General features: G+C 44.9%; 1 protein-coding gene across 1 annotated transcript in view; it reads left to right on the plus strand.

Annotated features, from left to right (window-relative positions):
* Window positions 1-17,682, plus strand: part of UBAP2L (ubiquitin associated protein 2 like) — a 775,602-nt gene that overhangs the window by 28,950 nt on the left and 728,970 nt on the right. Inside the window, exons 2-4 of the mRNA XM_078668896.1 lie at window positions 1,404-1,533; window positions 9,784-9,861; window positions 13,110-13,220. Of these exons, the coding sequence (XP_078525022.1) occupies window positions 1,444-1,533; window positions 9,784-9,861; window positions 13,110-13,220 (279 nt within the window). The 5' untranslated portion in view covers window positions 1,404-1,443. The remainder of the gene's footprint in view (window positions 1-1,403; window positions 1,534-9,783; window positions 9,862-13,109; window positions 13,221-17,682) is intronic.

A 17,682-nucleotide genomic window follows, 5' to 3' on the forward strand; every position in this document is an offset into this window, starting at 1 on the left:
ATATAATATAGTTTTCTGGGTACAGAGTGATGCGTGTGATTTTTTTCCCCCCACTGTTTTGCAAAGTGTATTATAGTCTTGAGCTTTGTGAACACTCCATGTCCTCACTCAGTTTTTCACGCGAGAAGTGCATCACATCTTGGGAAGCCTGGTTTTTATAAGTCGTAATCTGTTTTCTAAGAACTCCTTGATCATGAAAACCTTTCCCTGCACTATAGTGGCTTTCCAGTTTTTTGTGTGCAGTTTATACTTCATAAAAAAGTGGGTCTTTTTGGCTTTTCATATTTAAATATTGCAAGTTAAGCTGAATGAAATATGGTGGCCTGTTTGATTTGGAGGAGCCTGAGGTGTTGACTGCATGGTTCAGAGACTGAAGCAGGGGTTCCCAACCTTTTTTTATGCTCGAACGCATCCCTATGAAATGTTTGATTGTTCTCACCCCCTACAAGTGTCTCGCCGGATTCCTATCTGGCATACAGTACATGCCTCTTTGTCGCCCCCCAGGTTGGGAACTCCTGTAATAAAGGATGACTGCTCCCAGAAACTGCTTTACAGATGTATTGAACTGCATGTTGAAATGTTTATAGGCTTCATAAATGTAAAGAGCACATATTCTTGATTGACACATGCCGAGGAGCTGAACAGCCAGAGACATTCCCAGCGCGTGTTCTCATTTATTAATCACGGGGGAAAGTTAGCCTCCTTAGCACATCGTCAAGTGTACCACCAGACCGTTTTTGGCTTATTTGATGAATGGGTAGCAGCATCTGCCTGGCTTCTGTGGGTATACACCTGTAGAGTTAGTTAGCAATTGGCTGCAGTAAGCACACAAGATCAGTTCATAATGAAAACTCAGAACTCTGTCCTTATTATATTGTAGGCATGAAGTATCCCAAAGCTTGTACGTACATGGTTCAAGCTCAGCTTATTTATTAATTATTATGCTTAGGGGGGCTACAAAATATGGAATATTTGTAGTATTGCAAGATGGGAGCAACATTGTTTATCTTGACCCATCCCTGCTCTTCGTGAGTGTGCAAGTTGCCTTCGCATTGAAGGGTTAATTCTGCCACAATTTTGCTCGTGTAATATAGTTAATGTGCAAGTCTGTAATGGACTCTTCTTTACTGCGGGAGGTTTCTAACTGCTGCTACACCAGTGACTGGAATTGCCACTTGGGCACCCTCTAAATAAATTTGGTGTGCAACATAATATTTAGTGTCTGTGCACACATGTAGCTATTGTCTCAAGTAGCTATAAACCGTGCAGAGGTTGGGTTATTTTTCTTTTTTCCATCATGAAACTTTTAGCTTTCCTTAATATTGTTATTCAGATTGCATGCAGCCTTTTGATTATGTGACTTTAGGCAGTGTTTGGTAATATAGCCTTCATCTCCTTTACAGAATTCTACTTTGTAAATACTGTTCTTTGTATATACTGTAAATGATGACCTCGGTGGGGGCAAACCGAGCCCGGGGAAGCTGGGAACAGACACAGATACAGAGCCAGACACAGCACAAACAGCGGCCACAGGTAAGGGCATTTAAGATGTCAATTTGTGGTTAAAGTTGTAGACTGGGCCAGAGAGGTTTATGATGTGTGATGCCAGTGCTAACTGGGTACGTTTTTGAGTACCTTTAGCATTGGATTTGGTGCAAAGTTTAGACGATTAAAGCTTCAGTGATTTAGAAAATAAACGAGGTTACTAGTGAATTTGACTGTGCAGGGGTTCATTGACTCCACTTTGTTGGATTTAACAAAAGCCTTTGAATGAAAAGGCTCTTTTTCAAAATGCTGCCTTAGTTTTCCTTCGGCTTGTGGTTTGAAAGAGGCCCTTAGTAGTGAAGAAAATGCACCCAATTGGTGACTGGATTAAAATCGCTTTGTGGTCCATGTATGTAAGTTCTAAAGTAGAAACAGTGTTGTCTTAAGCTTGGCAGGAGTAGATATGGACATGGATATGGCCTGCCGAGTTAGTTGGTACATATACACGTTAAAGCAAATCAAAGGCTGAATACATAGCAACTCTTTGGCTTCCTTGTCAGATACCCTGTCCACACGGAGATCAAAATCTTAAAGCAAGAGAAAATTGTTAGTTTCTAGACTAGAGAGATCGACCACAGTATTGAAGTAATAATGTTCTTCACAGGGCCAGAGTCTGTAAATTAATACCATTTCATTTGAAGCATTTTTATTTAAATTTTGAAAAACATATTGAGGATATATTAAAGTAAATTTATAGCCCACGAGGAGACAAAAAATTAATTATTATAAATCGCAAGGGTCCGTTGGCTTATTTGAAAGAATAACCAGGAAGAATCCAAGATCGGGGGCGAGTCTGCTTTTTTTTTTAATACTTTATTTTCCGATCATTTAAAGTGTACATATCATCACAAACGAGAAATATACCTATTCAAATCTCACACCTAATAGTTCAATGACAGTCCTAATCATGGCATTATTAATAACATAGTCTTCTACTACACTTATCCCATAATATAAAACTTGCGTTTAGCCCAACTCAACACCCATGCTGCGTAGCTTCCCTTGCCACACCTCTCCCAACCCGACATCCCCAAATCTCACATGGGCACTTCATACTGAACACTGGACCAATCTGGCTACATTATATATCATCCACCCGTTCATCCCACTCAGTACAATGCCTTTTTCTGTCTGTGTGTCTGAAGCTTGTTTATGAGCAGCAACATAGTCCCTGAACTGACTCCATATGTCTCTGGAGCGGTATGTCAATGGCATCAAGCTGGCATAACAATCGGCATTAATATTGCAATATGCAAGACTTTGTAACCAGTCCTGCAATTTGGGAGCAGGTTTCTGGCCCCAATGTATGGCAACCTCTCTTTTGGCCAAAAGTAGTCCTAAGGAGGCCAATTTGACTTTTTGGGGGATCTGTACTGTGTATCCTTACAGCTTAATCTCAGGGACAGGATTCAGAGGGATGCTGATTGTTTTCCCACGGGTAGTGTGTACGCCATTCAGTAGGCCTGCAATCGGGGGCAAGACCAAGCTAAATGTATGAAATCTGCATGTAGTGCAGCGCTTTTCAAACATGAATGGGACCTTGTGGCGTCTATAGTGTGTGCCATAGTAGGAGTAAAGTAGGCTCGGCGCAGGAACTTAAAGTGAACCAGTTTGTGTCTACTATTGAGGGAGATTTCTTTAGTGGCCCCGCTAACTTTTGCCCATTGGTCGTCCGTTATTGGCCCTCCAATATCTGCCTCCCAGGCTTGACGAAATTTGGTGTCACATTTATGTCGACATACCGTCGGGGATCTCTATCACTTATGTAAGTGGGGGAAATGAGTCCGGCTCGATAGGGAATGTGGGAAATGTGGCCCGAAGAGCCGACCTTACACGGGATATTATGAAGCGCGTCATGAAACCACAACCTGCCAACATAGCGTCCTCATCTAGGGAGAAAACGTGCCCCTCTGGGAATAGATCACCTATTTTGTTAATGTCAAGTGTAGTCAGTGTGCGCTGCACCAGGTCCTCTTATGTGTGTGTGTGAACCATCTAGCGTTTGGCAGGGGAAGAATCTAGATGCACAGCGCCAGTGAACTGCCTCAATTTTCCCCAAGCCCAGGAGGACATCTGTCTCGAGGGAATCCTCCAGGGAGGACAAGGTCCGCTTCTGATAGGAGAAACAGTATATGTGCATCTGGGTGATACCAGGCGTGGGCATACAGACGTGCCACTAGCTAATACTGTTGGAAGTCTGGGACATTATACCCCCCTCTGTTATACGGTAGCGTTAGGATTGACCAGCGACTGCGTGGTTGTCTCCCTCCCCATACCAACCAGACCAGGTGCGAACACAGTTTGCGAAAAAAGACGTCCGTAAGTGGACTAGGAATGTTATTAAAAAGATATAAAATAGGGTAAGGACTACCATTTTCAGAATTGCCACCTGACCTGCTAACGACAATAGTAACCTCAGCCATTTACCAATCTGTTCCTCTAGTTTGTGAATGGCCTGGCCATAATTTAAACTAATGTCAGTGGTCTCACGGTGGATGTGTATCCAGAGTTATTTTACAGTCATGGCAACATTCGCGTGAGAATTAACACTCCCATTGTGTCGCTCCTGTAGTTAATGGAAATATAATGGACTTATGCCAGTTTATACCCAGCCCCGAGAAACTACCAAAGCTAATGATTTCCTTTAAGAGGGGTGCAAGATTAATCTGTTGCTCTCGGACATATAGGATGGTGTCATCGGCATAGAGAAAAACAAGAAGGGGACCAGTGTTGAGCTGCAACCCTCTGTGCATGTGACATTCCTGAAAATGCCTTATCAGTGAGTCCATTGCTAAGATAAACAGGAGTGGGGACAAGGGACAACCTTGTAGAGTCCCACAAGATAGCTTAAAGGGTCTGGAAAGGGTGCCATTCAAACAGTTGCGCCACTGGGCTGTTGTACAATAGAGCTACCATGGCGATTAAGCCAAACGGTAAGTCCATGCGTCTCATTACTTCAAGGAGAAAGGGACACTCCAAGGAGTCAGACGCTTTTTCCGTATCCAAAAATATAGTGGCCGCAGGGGAATCTGGTTGTATTCTGTGCCGCACTGCGAAAAGTGTGTGTAGGTTCAGGGTAGTAAACCGATGCGGGACAAAGCCAGACTGTACCGGGGATATAATGTAATCCATTAATTGAGACAGTCTGTTAGCCAAGGCTTTCGCCAACATTTTGAAGTCTAGGTTGAGTAAGGATAACAGGCGATAAGAGCCGTATTGTCTATGGCCTTTGCTGGGCTTGGGGATGAGGATTATTACTGCCTCCCGGAACGTGGGGAGGGGGTGGAGTGAGATTATCTGCTTTTCTAATGCTTACGCATAAACTTCAATGAGCTGCGGGGCCAAAAGATCCTTGAATTCCTTATACAAATCTCCTGTGAAACCGTCCAACCCTGGGGCGGTGGAGCCCCGGATGGTGCCAATGGTAAGTGTTACGTTCTCTACTGATATTGGTTCCGCCATGAAGTCTTGCATATACTTCTCCAAATACACTAATGCGATTTATTAGAGATAATCTGTCCGGGCAGTGTTATCAGGCCCCGCCCAAGAGGTATAGAGGGTTGTATAATCTAAGAATTCGTCCCGGATAGTGGATGTGGTGTTAAGCGTGTCGCCGAATGTAGCTCAGTAATGTATGATTTACAATACGGTGGCCTCGGCATTTATGCCAGCACCCTCCCCGGTCTTTCTCCCTCCCCATAACGCCGAGCCGTGTGATATTTCCCCACATACAATATTTCCCGGTCTGCAGTGTCTCTGTACTCAGAAGAGAGCCTTGGTGCCTGATAGTCTGGGGCCGGGGACACCGAGGATTGGGAATCTAACACCGCGATATCCTGTTCAATTTGGGTCATCGTGTTGCGGAAATCTTTGAGCACTCCGGCTTGCTTCGCAATGCAGACTCCTTTAATAACTGCTTTAAAGCCCTCCCATAGCACCGCTCTAGTGTCAACCGAACCAGTATTAAGCACAAAATAGTCTTCTATTGCTTCTTGCACCTCTGCCTTGAATACGTCATCTTGCAGTGCTCTGCCCGGGAAGCGCCACTGCCTTTCGTATCTCTCCGGTCGTGGGAGTTTCAAGTGTAGTACTATCTGGGAGTGATCAGAGTATGTTCGAGGTCGTGTCCTGTGGTAATCAAACCAGTTACTGACGTTGGGAGATAGCAGCCAATAGTCAATCCTGGTCCAGGTGTTATGGTGGCCAGAATAGTGGGTTTGCGGCTCCGCCAGATATCAACCAGGGTGTATTGATCGCAGAGGCCTTTCAGGGCTCGCCACGCCCGCGACGTGGAGTCTGGGCACAGGAAGTACTGTCCAACACTGGGTCAATTAATAAGTTAGGGTCTCCACCCAGTAGCATCTTCTGAGGCGCATATTTTGCAAGTTTGAGCGCTTATTGTGTGGAAAAATTCAGGTGCATCTACATTCTGGGCGTAGACGTTAATCAGTGCAGTTCTGTGGCCACACAGAGAACCAACAACTATAATGCATCTACCTTCTGTGTCACGAAGGACATCACTAAGGCTAATTGGCAAAGAACCTATGGGCGCCCCAACTAGTGCCAAATCGCTGTGCGTCGGAGGGGGGAAAATGCGTCTCCTGCAGGTATGCTATATTTATGTTGTGTCGGAGTAAATAATGCAGCACCTGCCTATGCTTGCGATTATCGTTGAGACCTCTGACGTTCCAGGACATCAAGGTTAGCGCAGAGGGGCCAACAATATTACCTACTCGTGTCCTCAGGGGAAAGTGTGCATCTTGTCCTGTCGGAACTGCAATGAACATCGAATATATCTAACCATGTTGAATTAAGGTGTGAAAACAGACAACTGAAATGTACCCCCCCCGTCTCCTTCCAACCCAAAGAAGGCCAACCCACAGTGAATACTCAAACCTGTCATACAAAGGAACCATCTGCTGAGCAGACGTAGCACCAACAAAAAGCCCCACAGTGGAAATGAACCAACTAAACGGATACACCATGGTGGTGATAGTACGGGGTAGGACAAGCCAAGTGTAATGGCAGCGAATAATACAATAAACTTTCCCAGTGCAATACATAATTTACATTTAAAGTAAATAAGTGCATCAACCAGTGTCTGTATTAGAAAAGAGCTCTGCACTAGCATCTGAGCTGGTGTGTGGCAAGGACGATCGAGATGCCCCCCCCCCCCCCCCCCGCCGTGCCCGGTATGTTTTTCTGCCTGTATGTCAGGAATAATTCCTGCGGTGCAGTTAGTGTGTCGAAGAGAATGGACCTGCCACCCTCAGTCTTGCCGGGTAGAGCATGCCATATTTGAGACCTAGATTCCGTAGTGTGGCCGTCACTCCATTGAACTTTCGACGGGCTTCCGGATCCATAGCAGTGAAGTCAGGATAAAAGGTCAATTCCAACCCCTGCCAGTTCACCTCTCCGTGTTCCCTCTGTAGCCTTAGTGCAGTGTCTCTGTCTCTAAAATTAAGAAGGCGTGCTATTATTGGGGGGGGGGGGGGGGGGGGTTGGGGCCGGGCCTAGTGATCGGTGGGCTCTTTCTTTCTACCACAAAGCCAGGCGTGAGAATTTCTCTGCCAAGCAGTTCAGTGAGCACCTTCTCCACTAATTGATCCATCCGGCCCGTGGCTGTCGTCTCCGGAACTCCCATAATGCGGACGTTATTGCGGCGGCTTCGGGCTTCCAAATCTTCATTTTTGATAGCTACCTCCTTTAGCAATCGTTCCGCTCGTTCCAGCCTCTTAAGGGACTGCACGGTCCCGTCTTCGATGTCTGATATGAGGGCCTCTGCAACATCCAGCTGCCGATCGTGGACTAGTATTTTGGCCCCCCCATGTCTGCAGTGTTCTTATCTAAAGTGTCGAAGCGAGAGTCAAGAGTCTTGAATCCAGCCCTAATTTCCTGAAGCATAGTAGCAACAGTTGATTCGGAGCTTGCAGAGTGCTCCATGGTATGCATGTTATCGGCCACTTCAGAGGGTTGCTGGGAGGGATTTTCTGCCACGTACTCAAATGGAAGGGTTCTCTGTTTGGGATTCTTCCGTCCCATGCCTCATCAATGGCGCCAGGAGTGGTGCCCTGTCGGCAGGAGCAATTGCCAACAGGTTCCAGTAGCGCATCAAATGCTGTGGCCATGCACTGTGGGTTGCGACTTATCTTCTATATGGTGGCTTGCTTATGGCTTCTTTAGCAGAGCGCAGGAATACAAAATGGCATTCTCTTGGGGTAGATTTATGCAGTGGAACTAGTGTGGATCATAGCCGAGCGCGCTCCCTTACAAGAACTTCTGGAAGGTTTGCAGGGGGTGAGGCTGATGGTCGAAGGGCAGACATTGAGGTTTTTCCTGGCATTCACTGTCATTGGCTCAGCAGTGTAATTACTCATTCCGTTGCGCTGTGCATGTTGCGGAGGCGCCTCAGATGAACAGGGTGCAATTGCAGGCCCAGGACTGCTGCAGGCTAGAAGTCGTCGGGGCAGTGTGGCAGCAAGTAGTTGCGTGTTAGAGCCGGCCGCACTTTCACTCCGCCTGCCCTATGCTCAGCGAGTCTCCCTCCCCCGCCTCCGCAGTGCCCAGCCGCCCAAGCCCCCAATCGCTGCAGCGTGTGGGCCCTGTCCTCATGCACGGCGGCATTGACAAAATGGGAGTCAAGGAGACGGGCCGACAGTCAGGCAGCATGTGCGCAGGGATATGAGCAGGTGGGGGGGCCAAGAGCAACACTGGGGCAGTTCCGACTCACCACACTAGTGCTAGGTTCCGTGGACGCCACCGCTTCCCCTCAGAGTCCCGTCCGTGCGCCATTCCGCCGCAGCTCTGGGCACCGCGACTCCGGCTCCACCCTGGTCTCGCCCGGAGCGCTCTAACTTCAAGACGGAGGCTGATCTGTGATCCCGCAAACTGTCCCTGCCGTGCAGCTCCTCTTCACGCTGCGCCGCTTTCAGCATGGAATGAGCCGCTTTGGAAATTTCGGATGGGCCTGTGCAATCCCTGTAGCTTCTCTACCAAGCGGTCATGTGGATGGATGACCTATCCCAACGTGCAAAGAGTAGAGATAGCACGTCCAATACGGCACCTCTAAAATGGCACAATTAAGCATAAAGTAAAAATGGCAGATGCTCCTGCCATAATACAAGCGGACTATGAAGTTAAATTAAAATAAGCATTGGCAAAGCCAATAGGTCTTACTTATTCAAGAGATCTTCTTTGCGAATATTTTAGCCATGTTGTCTCTAATGCACTAACCTATATTTCACCCTATACCCCTTTTAATATACCCTTTACCTCCACTCTGACTCATCCCAAACCTCATTCAACTACTATGAGCTCCAAAATAACCCTTTCTAGACTCTTCCCTTATCTAGCCCTCCTTGGAACACCCTCAAACCTCATTTTAATACTATAATTTTCAAAACCAGTCTTAAGTTTTTCCCTCACCTATCCCTCCTTTGACTCATCCCAAAACTAATCTTACTACTATGATCTCCCATTAAACACTTTCTAGACTTCCCTCTTCTGTCCCCCATTATCCTTTTCAGTTCAACTAACACTCATGTCTTCTGCTCAAATTAACTAAAATTTGACTATGTCCGTAGTATGGGCTACTTGCCGAAAATTGCTTAAACACCTAGTCTGGGGGTAGTAAGCGTTATATAAATATAATTGCAATGCAATTGTTTTGTCTTGCAAGCTTTTGTCATGACTAGTCATCAGCATCCTGCTGTGACTCCAGACGTTAGGATTTTTTTCTGACTAGATACTCTAACTTCAAATGGCTTCCTTGGGGCACAGTTGGACTTATTCAGTGACTCTAATAACTGAATCGTCAGTGACTAGCCAGCCTGTGTCATTGCCGTACATGAAGTTTTCTAGGTTTCCTCCTGTCTTACCCATGATTAAAATTAGGGCTATTGTGAGGGGTGAGCGGAAGGTATTTTTTTCGTCCCATCTACACTACCATATAATAGCTATGGCATAGGACTAAAACATTGTCATCTTTCAAAAGTGCGAGGGTATGGTAAGGAAGGTAGAGCTATTACATGGATATGGCCCATAGTAGTGTAATGCTGAACTTGGAAAGAGCTTACTTAACAATGTTTAAGGCGTAAACCTGTTACATGACAGTTAGTAACTCTCTAAACTGCTGAAATATGAGAGGAGGTAGGATGAATGGTAATAAACATAACCAAATGACATGCAATTGCAGAAGAAATAGTCCATATTAATACCTCGTCCAAAATGTTATTTTAGGCAACTGCAGAACAGATCAGAATTGCACAGATGATTTCTGATCACAACGACACAGACTTTGAAGAAAAAGTGAAACAAGTGAGTATTACATGTATTAATCTTGCTTGTTTTATTATGTTGGATGTATTGTGCTTATCCGAGCATTGTTAAATCGTGAACCAGTAAAGCTCTACAGCAAGAATGGGGCTTTGCTAGATGTTCACTCCACTTGGATTAATTTAAAGATCTAAGGTTAAAACATGCTAGTACGATTTAAGGTTATTGGATACTGAAGCCAGTTCCTTTTCTCAAAGTGGAAAGTTGATGTAATGGTGGGTGTATTGTATGCCAATGCTTAAATCGTTTTCACATCCTAAAACTTGTCTGAGAGATACTTTGACATGGCACTTCGAGAATGTGCTGCCGGAGCGGTTATACTAAACATGACACTTGGCGGTGTTCCATGTCTTTTTCAGCATTGTTTCTCTTTGCAGATGTCTAATCACCTTAAGTGATTTTGTAATTGCATGATCATTTGGCAGCTATATTAGTTGCCTATTGGGTAATTATTGGTATTTCTCTTGAGCTGTAGTTATATTTTGACTCCACATCTGCTTGAGCTAAATTTCTTCCGATTTGAGGTTTGTCTGAATTTTGTCTTTATTCCTAATTATGAAAATGTTAATATTGGATTGGCATAATTTGATCTTCCATATCTAAAATGTGCAAAAACATGTTTGCTTAGTATGCACAAGCTACTTCTTTTATAGAGACTGAATGATGGCAAGGGTTTTCCCGAATGAACCCTCAGTTTCACATTATCCAAAATCAAGTATTTTCTCGATAAATTGTCAGCCCGCAAATGCTGTGAAATAAGTATTTCGTACTCCTCCTTTCATTCTGCAGAAGAAATGACTCAATTATGTAGTCTCTTGCATACCAACATAGTGGCCCATTAAGTTTGAGTTCATTTTAATTTGCAGAAGACTTGTTTGTGTAACCATGTGCTTGTCACTTTTTGAAGGTTTACTTCAATTTTCCATTTATTTGACATCATTAGAGGAACTACCTTTGAATATAATGGTTGTAAATTTTATTTTTTGAAGGCTATGTTCACTTTCTGGTTCTTGGTGTTACACTGTGTGAAGACCTGCTAAAAGACAATTGTTGTATTTATCCAAGCGTTTACTTCAGTGAGCAGTTGGCATTCTTTTTTATACCATGGCAAGATGTTCCGTCAAACTATTTTGTTGACATGCAGTTGCCATTAGCAACCCAACAGCTAAAGTCAAGAGTATTGTTTCAGACAATGGCAGTCTTTCCTAGTGATCTGTTGAGTGAGGTGTTTTGCTCAATGTTTTTGTATGGGGCGCAGTTTGTTTACCAAGTATATTTTGTGTTTGAAGGATTTGTACATGGCAGTGTGCTACTTTTCAACATTCGACACCACAACATATTTCCTTTTGGTGCAACAGTTCCAAATGGCTTCCTGCTTTGCTGAATCTTTTCTTCTCAGCTAGTCTGTTTGTCTTAAGTGCCTTTATTCATGTTAAAGTTACTTTGGAATGTGCCTGTATTTTATTTTCACTTTGTTACTTGAGTCCTTATTTCTGTGCCTTGAACTACTGTTTGAGTTTGTAAATAGTTGGGGTGGTGGGTATACGATGTGTGGGGTTTTCCTTGTTTGGTAGTTTTTAGGTAGATTTTATTTTATTCAAAGTTTTATATAGCGCGAACAAGATCTTTGCAGATATCAGAGCGCTTTACAGAAACAAAGGGTAAGGGGAATAAGAAGGTGATTAGACAAGCTATAGGAAGCAATATAATAGTCGGTAGTAAGTGAGTAGCAAAGTAGGATAGCAATTATGTAAAAAATATAATACCAATAAACAGGTAACCAATAATACAAAAGCCGTGCAATGTCTTAGATCCAGCAACAATAGAGTTCAGGTGAACTTAGCCATAAAGGATGGCTTTTACCTCTTTCCTAAAAAATGCAGTGGAGGAGATATGCCTGGTTTCAGGAGGGAGTGCATTCCAGATCCTGGCTGCCATTCCTGAGAAGGAGCGTTTGTATGTTTTTTCCTTCCGGAATCTTCGCGGTTTCAGGAGGAGATTTTTTGTGCTTCTGTTGGATCTCGAGCCTCCTGATATAGTCAGCTTTTGAGTGAGGTAGTTGGGTGACTTGTGGTAAACGGCCAGGTGTCATACAGGCGATTTTTAGCTGTATTCTGGCTTCAAAAGGCAGCCAGTTCAGGGATTTTAAGTCGGGATATGTGCGAATGTTTTCTTGAGCCAGTGATAAGTCTCGCGGCAGAGTTCAAGGAGGCTCTTAGGGGTGCGGTTGTTGATAGGGGGAGTCCGCTGAGAGCCACAATTCCGTAGTCTATGGGAGGGATGACTAGGGCTTGTAGGGCAGTTTGGAAGTCCTTAGCTGGGAGGAAGGGTTTAAGTTTCCTCAAAGTGTTGATTTAGAAATTAGCTCCTTTAGTTGCTTTGCTAATGTGCTGCTGCATGTTGAGATTGGCGTCAAGTGTGATGCCTAAGGATCTCGCGGAGTCCACGATGGTTGGTTGGACATTGAGTGCACTTTGAGCCAGGTTTGGGTGGTGGCGATTTTCGCGGGAGGTGAGATCAAAAGGAACTCAGTTTTTAGAGCATTTAGTTTGAGGTGATTGTCGGCCAACCATGATTGGGTGTTTCTTAGTGTGGAGTTCAGAAGTTCGATGTCTTCCGGGGATTGTAGCTTGAGGTAAAGTTGAGTGTCATCGGCGTACATATGGAAGTGTACATTCGATGCTTTTGGCAAGGTGGTGAGTGGTTCCATGACTAGGTTGAACAATGTGGGTTATAGGGAAGATCCTTGTGGGACCCCTCAAGTTACAGGCACAGATGAGGACAACACGTTGTTGATCTTGAACTTCTGAGACCGGTTATGTAGGAAGGAAGTGAACCATTTGAGATCTTCTGGTGCCAGTCTTCTAAAGCCTGAGGCAATATATAGTTTATTGGTAAAGTTGTTAGTGAGAAAACTTGGACACTGAGCTGTAATGTCTACTGGACAATAGTAAACACTATCTTAAAGTTGGATGTTTAGCTTTTTCATTGTTCATCATTTTCCTTTTATTTTCACTTGTATGTTAGGTTCTTTATGGCACTACAGTCTTGTGGTGGTAGTATGGTTTGAATGACGAACACCTACATAAGCTGCATCATTTTTCTACTCAGATCTGCGGTTTAAGTTTTGTCAAGTTGTGCTGCCCAATTATGCATTTTGATGGTGTACATCTGTTTATTATGCTATGTGTGGGTTTTATCTGAGTTAATGTTTTTATTTTATTTTACAGCTAATCGATATCACAGGAAAGAATCAGGATGAGTGTGTGATCGCTCTACATGACTGCAATGGCGATGTCAACCGAGCCATCAACGTGCTGCTTGAGGGAAACCCTGACACAGTAGGGAATCTGTTGATTTAATCTCTACCTAGCTCATAAGTAGTTGTCTCCTTGTGTAACTCACTTCTTCTTTGTGCTCTAAATAGTAGTGTTAAAATCTAAGATGCATTTTGGACATGCTTGAAAGTAATAATGCTCTGCTGCCATGGCACCCAGAAGATCTCTTCTAAATTAAATGTTAAAGCAGGAAAAATTGAAAATTTACAAAATAAGGTTAAGGAAATCGCCTCGTTTTTAAAATTATTGTAATACACATGGTACCTGTACCATTAATCATTTCACTTGACATCTTGAATTGAGTTAGTACATCTGAAATAAATATGGCTGCAGACAGTCTTTGCTGTTAAAAGGCTTCACCTATTTTTAAAATCTGGAGCTGAAAAATGTGTAAAATGTTTTTTACGGCTGACATGCCTAGCCATAAATCAACCCTATTTTATTGTAAATCATCATAGGTAATTAGCTCCTTTTCATTGCAGCAGACTCTTACAGGTTGAGGAAAGAGCTGCAGTTAAAAAAAAAAGTTATTGCAAGATCTAGCTCTTAAATTGGCCACCATGTATTGGTTTTTGTGATACCTGCTCAGCCAGAAATATCTGTGTCCTTGTGAAAGTGCTCAATGAGGGACTGCCTATTTGTCTAGTAATTGCAACTATAAGCCTCTATAGAGCCAATACTTCTAAAGCTTGGGATGTGAAGATACTTCAAAAATCTGCTTCCCCTGATGGCCATCTTTTAGATTGTCTGCCTTAGAATTAATGCCAAAACCACTTGGGCTTAATAAGGACATCTTTCTGAAGTTGGTGTATGTAAGCGACCTATTTCAATTTGTAACTTTTTTTTTTTTTAGAACGTAATGAATCCTATGTAGTTGATTTGGTTATTCAGAAACCGCTCATTCAGCGATTAGTCTGGAATTATCTTCACATAAGCAAATCAGCAAATCATTTTAAGACTCCAGCCTTACATGTTGAATATGAAAATAAGTGAAAAGAACTCCATTATAGTTTCAGGATTACAGGCAGTTGCCGTTAAAGACATGTACTCAATTAGTCAAGACTTCAATTTATGGCTTAATAGATTTTTGTGAGTTCCTAGCCTTATTCTATGTGGTACATGGTCCAGCATAAAGTCAACGAGTGATGGGAGAAGAGACTGGTTTTGGGACCATTAATGTATTGTGATGAGGTGCTTGTTAAAGAGGTGCGCCTTCAACTCGTACCAAAATTTGAACAGCGGGGATGGTGTCCTGCTGTATATTAGGATGTTGTTCCAGATCCTAGGTGCATAGATGGAAAGGGCCTGTTGCCTTGGTTTATGCTTCTTAATCTTGCAGTCTTATGGTAGTGTGTGTGTGCCGAGAACGATCCGAGATGAGCAGTGCGCGGGTCCTGGTTGCTTTGTAAATGGTGCATCTGTTTGTATTAATGGTGCACGTTGGAAAGGGGAGCCAATGGGGATCTGTCTGAATGGGGTGAGAGTGGTGATGTGATGCTTTTTCTCAGGTCCTGAATGGAACATGCTTTTGATGGTAGAATTCTCTTAAAGACTGCCAGTGTGTGGAGTCTTGAGGGCAGTGTAGTAGGGCATTAACACTTCCAGATGCGAGAGTATGCAAACTTGAACAGATATTCTGAAGTCACTTTCTGGAGGATAATTTCTTTCTTAAGAAAAAAAAATGTAGCTGGCTATTTTTTTGTGCCAATGTCTTCCTTGAAGGTGAAGCTGATGTGTCCATGAGAATTAAAGAAAATTGTCATTCAAGTATTGGTTGGTTTAAAACTGCAAAGGTTTATATTTAGCTAGGTTTTTAAGGTTTCTTGGTGTTTGTTCCTCTCCAATAACAGGAATTTTACATTATTCCAAACAGCCTTAAATACGCTTTTGGGTGGTGCTTCATTTTCAGATGCGCCTTTGCGAACCCTTAAATCACTTCTGCATCTGTGATTTGGCGAATGTTTTAAAAAAACTAAAAACTGTCTGCACAGATGTGATGCTTTATGGCTTTGTCCTTTTGAGAGAAGCCCATTTGCCTGTTGGGAAATGAGCGCCTTCAATCACGGTCAGACTTGACTGGGTCCATTGACAGGACAGTCTAGGTGAAAGACTTCATTATGGACTGAGACTGACAAGGAATCCGAAAATTCTGCAGTCCATTGAGAGTGAAACTCCTGTAATGCCTCATGTATTTTTCCCACCTCTATTAACGGGGGTATGGTTCTATAGGCTGGAGCATTGCACTGATTCTGTATATGGTTTAATCTTTCTACCCCTTTTAGTTCAAATGTATATCCTATGTTCGAGGCATGTGGGCTGCTAAATTCATATCTTAGCATTAGATCGCCGCCTAGTGTTGGGTCCGGATGATCGCACATTGTTGTCCTGGAAGAGTCTTCGAAGTATCCTGAGATAGGTGGCTCCTCCCCTGGACTACAGTGCGCATGGGCATCGGCTCCATCCCCAGATTGTTTTTTTCCGCCATTGGGTTCGGATGCGGTCTCGACTTCTCTCTGTCGGAACCGAGTAAAACTAACTTTTTAAGGCCAAAAGGCCTTGTATTTATAGCGTCGGTATTGTTTGCGCACGGTCTCGAGTTCTTCCAACTCTTGAAGTCGGATTCAGCGGAGTTTTTTCACTCTTCGGACATCGAGGCCTTCTCATCGCGACACGACCACGAATTTCCAGCATGGAGCGGAGTCCGTTTAAGTACTGTCCGCTCTGTGGGTCCAAGTACCCACATATAGACCTGCACCCGGTCTGTAACAAATGCCTTTCACCGGACCATGACGACGGCAAGTGTAAGGCTTGCGCTCAATTCAGGTCGAAAAAGACTCTCAAGCTTCGGCGCGCGGTGCGCCTGGAGGCCAGACAAGCGGCCCCGGATCCAGAAAACATCTTCGGCGACCAAGAAGATGAACAGGGTCATCATCTCCAAATATCCCCACCCGAAACGGAGGTCGAGGCGGATCCGGAAGACGACGACGGAGTCGTGGATCAAGGCCTTGAATACGTCGACGAGGTAGGGGACGTCGAAGAGATTTATGGGGCCGCGGCAGATAGCTCAGGGGACGAGCTATGCCCCGAAGGTTTCGAAGATCACGATCGGGTCACGGGATCGCCAGTTGGCCTTACCCAAGACCCCGTACCGCAAGCCACGGCCCCGCCTTCAGGCCCGGCCACGGACATACTTGCTGGGCAGGCCGGATCGAAACCGAAACCGACGGTATCGACTACGCCTAAAATGGCCGACCCGAAAAAGAAACTGAAACTTAAGGACTCGAGCGTCCCTAAAATGGCGGCCGGCCAACAGAAAGCTACTGTACCCGCCGCCGCATCGGCTCCGTCGACCTCCGGCCCGCAGAAGTCGAAGAAGTCGGTCGATTCCACAGGGTCAAAATCGGCGCCAGAGGAGGGATCCTCTAAGAAGGGTGGTCGGCACGGATCAACCGCTGCGACCCCGTCTAAGCACGCCAAGGCCAGCGGCACGGCTCCGGTTCCGACTGGGACTCCGTCCGTCGGACGTGTAGTGGAGTCGGAGGCGACACAAGCACACGGATCGACGGTTGGCACATCTGCGCATCGATCCAAGGACTCTGGGTCGGCGGCAACTGCATCGGCGTCCAAGACTCCGAAAGGCCACCATGACGTCTGATCCGAGGGGAAGGTCAAGACATCCTCGTCAGCGCCAAAAGCCACTGTGAGTGAAGTGTCCCCCATCGCCGCTTCGCTGCAGAGAATCAGGGACAAGGCCGCTGCTACGTCGGCTCCGTTACCGTCGCCTCAGACGCCGAAGGACACGCCGGCAAAGCCTAAGAGTAAGCTTCTCTTCCTTCTGCTGCCGAAAGAGGCTCCGAAGGCCTTTTCGACGAAATCGACGCCAAAGAAGTCGGATTCTTCTACGGCGGGGGTACCTTCAGGTCGAGAACCCGAATCAGAGGACGATTCTGAGCATTTCATCGACGCCAACCCTGGCAAATTAACCCTATACAAAAGGAGGATTACTTCTGAGCCTCTGGACTCATATGTCATCCCACTAAAGAAAAAAAGGGTTCCTCTGGACGCTTCTGGCCTCATAGAACCTATCCAGCCTCCTCCAAGAAGAAGCCCTACTCCCTCACCAGAACACTCTGAGGGTGAGGGATATCATGAGGAGGACCAATACACCTTCCCCATCAATGAACCAGATGCATATCCAGATGCATATGATGACATTGGTGACCAAGGCACCCAAAGTGTGGGGCAAGACCCACAGCCTTTCAGTGCACGTGCATCCCCAACAGAGGATTCTGCAGGTTTTCATGCACTCATTGAGAGGGCAGCTGCTAATCATGATGTGGACATGCATGCTGACCCAGTAGAAGAGGACTTTCTTTTTGACACTTTTTCAGTCTCTGAAAGAACTGTGAAAACGCTGCCTATGCTCAAGGGAGTCCTCAAGCATGCAGCTGACATCTTTAAAGAA

Source organism: Lissotriton helveticus, chromosome 12 (assembly GCF_964261635.1).
Source record: "Lissotriton helveticus chromosome 12, aLisHel1.1, whole genome shotgun sequence".
Lineage (NCBI taxonomy): Eukaryota > Metazoa > Chordata > Amphibia > Caudata > Salamandridae > Lissotriton > Lissotriton helveticus.